The sequence below is a fragment of the Atta colombica genome, unplaced genomic scaffold (genome assembly GCF_001594045.1).
Source record: "Atta colombica isolate Treedump-2 unplaced genomic scaffold, Acol1.0 scaffold35, whole genome shotgun sequence".
NCBI classification, from domain to species: Eukaryota; Metazoa; Arthropoda; class Insecta; order Hymenoptera; family Formicidae; genus Atta; species Atta colombica.
The window spans coordinates 166,081-171,298 of record NW_017259459.1 but is presented as its reverse complement, the minus strand read 5'-3'; the positions used below and the strand labels follow the sequence as shown (position 1 = coordinate 171,298).

Genomic DNA, 5,218 nt, shown 5'->3' with positions numbered 1-5,218 from the left:
TATATATATACTATCTTATCTTAACAAAATGGATCGAAACAATTAATTTCTTGCTTAACAAATGGAAAGAAAGATTAAAGATTGCAGATTTTAAAGATTGCAGAAATTATATATAATAATTAAAAATTGTGTTACACACAGGGAATTTTGATTGAATTAATTATTGATAAAATTATCGCAGAGTTCTATCGAAATCGCTCCATTTACACACTTGTCCGATTCTTTTCATTTGATATATTTTTTTTTGTTATATCATTTAACATTTTCGATACTTTCAGCTGCACAGATTTATAGTATTTTTTCTTAGTCTTATCCGGAGTGTAATACATTCATAATTTTCCATGTTCTTTAACTTCTTCTGTAATTATATTTAGACTTTCAATCAAGAGAGGAAAGGGCAAAAATTCATCTTCAAATAATATTTATTAAAATATATGTGTATATATAATTATGTTAAAGCTAATTTTCGAGAATCTTTAAGGAATTTTCTTAATATTTCTTCTTCTTTCAAGCTTCTTTTCGACATAAAAATAATTTTGATAAATTATTTCTTATCAAAATTGGAATAATGCCCCTTGCCTTCTCCTTTTATAAGTCTATGTAACTATTAAGCATTTAATGTTAGATCTTATTTGTCAAAATATATTTAATGAGAGGTATTCAACTTGTAACTCAATTTGAAGGGATTTAAATATGTAAATCGAAATACTCAAATTTGATGCTTTGAAATTTCTTAGAGTGAGCTGGATTTCGCATTTGAATTGTTGTCGAAATTTGAGATATCTTGTAAAAAAATCACGTTGCAGTACGTGTATGAATTTTATCTCGAGGTTTGCGGCATATTCGAAGACAAGTGCACACTCATAGATTCGGAGGTCGGCGATTCAAGGCTTCCTCCACGTGTGATAGAAACATAAAAATCACTTACCGAAACTCTCCTTGCATGATCACAGTTCAATAAATAATCAAAATGAATACTGTTTTAAATATATCTTAATGTTTCGCAAGGATTTTTAGGAACAAATATTTTTTTTAGCAATTTTTACAAAATTAACTTTGTGTATGAAAATAATTATCAAGATTATTTATTAAGACTAATGTTCCGCTTATAATGTGATCCTTCTCATAAAATATATTTCTGATTTATAACTTATAAAATTGTCTTTTTTTTTTGGATTCTCGATAAAATAACCCGGAATAATCTGATTAAGAAAAATTTAAAGATAGATTACATAAGAATCGAGCTCTCAAAGCTGAATATGCTATTTGAAAAAAAGTTGACATTCAAATTTCTCATAAAATCTTACAAAAATATACATCCTGCTTCATATAGCCTTTCAGATTAATTCTAATTAATTCCGAGATTATATTAGCGATGAATGAATTTATTGATGTAATTGTTACAAGGTTGATATGGCAACGCGAATTTCTTCCGTTTTAAGCCAGGAGCTGGCTTTCTACCACGAAAATACGGCGAAACTGCAGTGAAATTAGCTGAATAAATTTGAACATCGGTAATTTTAATATTAAAATTAGCAGTGAACAATATATACTTGTTGCAAAATGTGATAGACTTTTGTTATCAATAAATTATTGTTATAAATAAATTAGAAATATTTAATGTTGATTTGTTTCTCAAGGCTTCATCAATCGTCTACAATGGCAACGAGTAAAAATAAGAAGAAGGCTGGAACAAAGATAAACGGAAAAAATAATGGAAAAGGTACTAAAGGTAGTAATGGGGGCAAAAGTAAAGGATCCAAGAAATCGAGAAGAAGCGGTGGAAAAGCACGATTTGCCATGGATATCTTTAACGAGGAAGTGATGGAAAATGCTTATTACACATGTCATAACATTATGGATGTGCTAAAATGTCGAGGTTTCCCGTGGCCAGAGGCTCAGAAGAAAAAAGGAAAGAGGAAGAAATAAATAGTCATGCAAATATCTATGTGTAAAATTATACTTTTAACACATATTGGAAATAGTTCAATGTAATACAAATATCTATTCATATAAATTACATACTAAATAATATATATATATCTCTATTTTACTTTAATTTCAATATCAATACTTAACATTTCTTGTAAGAATTAACATTCGAACTTACTTAATATAAAATGTAATTTATCTTATTAAAGCTTATCTTATTAAAGCTATCTTATTAAACCTTTATATTTCTATGCTTTATATTTTATGAAAATATAAATTAGTTTCACAAATTTTGCGCACTCATTATATACATACAAAACTAAAAATAAATTTCTATAACTCGATGAAACTTTGTCTTCATATTTACATAAGAAACAAGATATCAATTTTTATAACGTATTAAACTGATAGAAAAAAAACATGTGATTTCTATTCATCAGATGATACGAGATGATTGCAGTAATCCTTTACATCGAATTCGAAATCTTCATTATCCGCCTTAACTGTCCCGTTAAAGACGCAATGTACCGTTACTGTCTCAGTATATGATAACTTAGGCAGAAGCTGTTAGAAAACAACAAGATTAATAAAAGTTATCGCATAATAGAAAATTATTATTGTTGTTGTAATGTTTACTTTCGGTGTAAGCAAAAAATATTGGGAGCTGCCTGGCCTTCCTGTCATTTTGACGAGTAAATTGAAGACTCGTTTCTCATTCACTGCATCCATGCCCTAATAAAATTACAAAGAAAATTACAAAGAAAATTTTAAATTGCAAAAAATAACGAATAATATATAATATGACAAATTACATGTAATACATTATATAAATATAGAATACTTGCTATTAGTGATTAGCATAAGACGGATATCTTGTACCTGATTAATTTCATCCACACAGCGAAATGGCACACGCGATAATTCTTGCAGCGCTATCATGTAAATGGCAGTAGTTACAGTTCTTTCCCCACCACTCTGAAAATGTCTTGTTAATTCTTGCAACTCGTCCGCATCTCGGAATTTTACTTTGATCTTTAGTCCATACTGATCAAAATCCAACTAAAAATATATTGTTATTGAGAATAATGAAAAAATTTTTATTTTACATGTACATCATATGTTTATACTTACGATATTCTCACCATGTGAGAGCGTAACTTCGCCAGCACAATCCATTGCAAAAAAGTAAGAACTAAAATTCGTATTAATTTTTTCGATCAGTTGCTGCAATGGTTGTAACCACTTTTCTTTTAATGTCTCAATCTCATTTGTCATTTGCTCTAATAAAATACTCTTCTTTTTGATAAATTCAGTTAAGTCGTGAATATTATTTTGCATTTCTTCATATTCACGTAGTATCTGAAAATATAAAAAAAATTATTCAATTTTTTTGTTATATTAATGCAGTGTTAAAAAATAATATTCTCCATCATGACATACATACATTCTCGGCGTCCACATTTTGTGCCATACAAAAAACTTTTGCTTGAGCAATATTTAATTCGTTGTTTATTTCAGCAATAGTAGCTGGTAATTTTTCAAAAGCTTTATTGAAAACTTTAAACGCGTCATCTTGTGGACTAAGATTATTTGTGCTTGTCAATGCTTCCTTATATAATGTTTCAGCTTCTTTCTTTAAAGGTTGGAATTCTTCATCATGTTCTTTAAATATTTTCTCTGCTGTTATAAACTTATCCTTTAATTCGTCGGCTTCAGTCTCTTTAAACAATAAAGTTTGTTGTAATAACGTTATTGCAAATTTGACCTCTACGTTACTTGTATTGCAATTGAAACATTCTTGCAGAATTCCATTATATTCTTTATACAGTTTTAATTGTTTCTTTATAATGATCTGTAAACAATTAATTAAATGCAGATTTTATTGGACAATTTTTAAAAAATAGCATGTACATTGTTAAAAAACAAACCTTAATCTCGTTGGTGTATGTTGCTTTTATATCATCAATATTCATCCGGCCTATTTCCAACTGTCTAAGTCTATCTTCAGCTATGTGTATTCTACCTTTTAATGCTTGAATATGCTGAACATTTTGTTGACATTTATTTCTGTTGGCTCTATATTCATCTAATGTTTTCGTTTTCAAATGTAACTTTTCTTCTATTTCTTTAATATTTATTGAAATTTCATTCTTTTTTTCTTGCAAATTTTGTAATCTATAAAATAATCAAATTAATATATCAATATGTTAATTCATTATAATTTATCTATTTCCTTATTCAATTAAAATACCGTTCTTGAAGTTTCTGTAGTTTAGATTTGTCTAGAACAATAGATAGCATTCCATTTCCATGAACTCGTGATATTCTGGTCGATGTTTCGTGTGTATATTTAGATGTACTTACAGAATATATATTATTTTCTATAAAGAAAATTTTACTGAATTTAAGAAAAATTTATAACGTATTTTTAGGAAATATACACTCACCACTAAAGTAACAATTTAAATTGCGAGGTATATAATTTGTATTATTCTCGATTTCATTAGTCCCGACAGGGATATTGTTTAAACGATACATCGAGACTAAATATTTCAGTATGGAGGGTGGTACTTCGATAAGCTCTACTAAATAATGCTTGAAGCCAAATTTTTGTATGTTTTCTATCGGGATATTCGGTTGCAATGTGACTCTTTTCATTGGATCAGAATGTACAACATTAATTTTCAGTTTTTGTTGTTCCCTCAAATACTTAAGTAAAAGATTCATGTCTCTTTTATTTTCACATGTGAATGCAATTAAATCTCGAAAGGGTATTATGTTTTCTAAATATTTGGCATATGAAGCCTCTTTTACATTAATATTGAGTAACATTGGCAGATGCACTGTTGCTGAAAATTTGTCTCGATTTTCTTTTAACCAAAGTACAGCCTTGTATGCGTTCACATCTCTTTGTTTCAGCAATTCTAATCGTTTCACATCAATATTAATTGTTTGGAGTTCCGCTTGCACAGCTACAATCAATAATTTTAATTAACATACTTAAAAACATATTAAATAAGAATAATAATCAATATAATATAGGTATTTGTATTTAAGCATATACCTCTCATTTCACGACTAATGTTTTCGTCCTCATGCTTCAATGTGATAATTTTATTAGTGAGATTCTTAATTCCTTTTCTATGCTCCTCTATATTAAATGCTGTATTTTGCATTTGTTCCATTAAACTTTCCTCTGAAATATATAACATTTTATTATCATAGGATGACGCGTCCGTGAAAGTAATTAACTCAACAAGTTTTGAATTCAATTCCACATATTTTA

General features: G+C 28.1%; 2 protein-coding genes across 4 annotated transcripts in view; one reads left to right on the top strand and one right to left on the bottom strand.

Annotated features, from left to right (window-relative positions):
* The window catches only part of LOC108690702 (small lysine-rich protein 1), a 2,067-nt gene extending 138 nt beyond the window's left edge, over positions 1–1,929 (top strand). Inside the window, exons 2-3 of one of the 2 annotated variants that reach the window (XM_018198127.1) lie at positions 1,408–1,514; positions 1,641–1,929. In XM_018198127.1, coding sequence (XP_018053616.1) covers positions 1,660–1,929 — 270 coding nt within the window. In that variant the 5' untranslated portion in view covers positions 1,408–1,514; positions 1,641–1,659. The remainder of the gene's footprint in view (positions 1–1,407; positions 1,515–1,640) is intronic. The other variant, XM_018198126.1, reaches the window with a different exon arrangement.
* A 415-nt stretch (positions 1,930–2,344) lies between these two features.
* Positions 2,345–5,218, bottom strand: part of LOC108690700 (structural maintenance of chromosomes protein 5) — a 17,590-nt gene continuing 14,716 nt past the window's right edge. For both annotated transcript variants that reach the window (XM_018198122.1, XM_018198120.1), the window contains 9 exons: positions 4,997–5,128; positions 4,380–4,904; positions 4,184–4,313; positions 3,861–4,107; positions 3,377–3,784; positions 3,064–3,291; positions 2,812–2,991; positions 2,569–2,664; positions 2,345–2,496 (listed from right to left, as the gene is read on the bottom strand). In XM_018198122.1, coding sequence (XP_018053611.1) covers positions 2,362–2,496; positions 2,569–2,664; positions 2,812–2,991; positions 3,064–3,291; positions 3,377–3,784; positions 3,861–4,107; positions 4,184–4,313; positions 4,380–4,904; positions 4,997–5,128 — 2,081 coding nt within the window. In that variant the 3' untranslated portion in view covers positions 2,345–2,361. The remainder of the gene's footprint in view (positions 2,497–2,568; positions 2,665–2,811; positions 2,992–3,063; positions 3,292–3,376; positions 3,785–3,860; positions 4,108–4,183; positions 4,314–4,379; positions 4,905–4,996; positions 5,129–5,218) is intronic.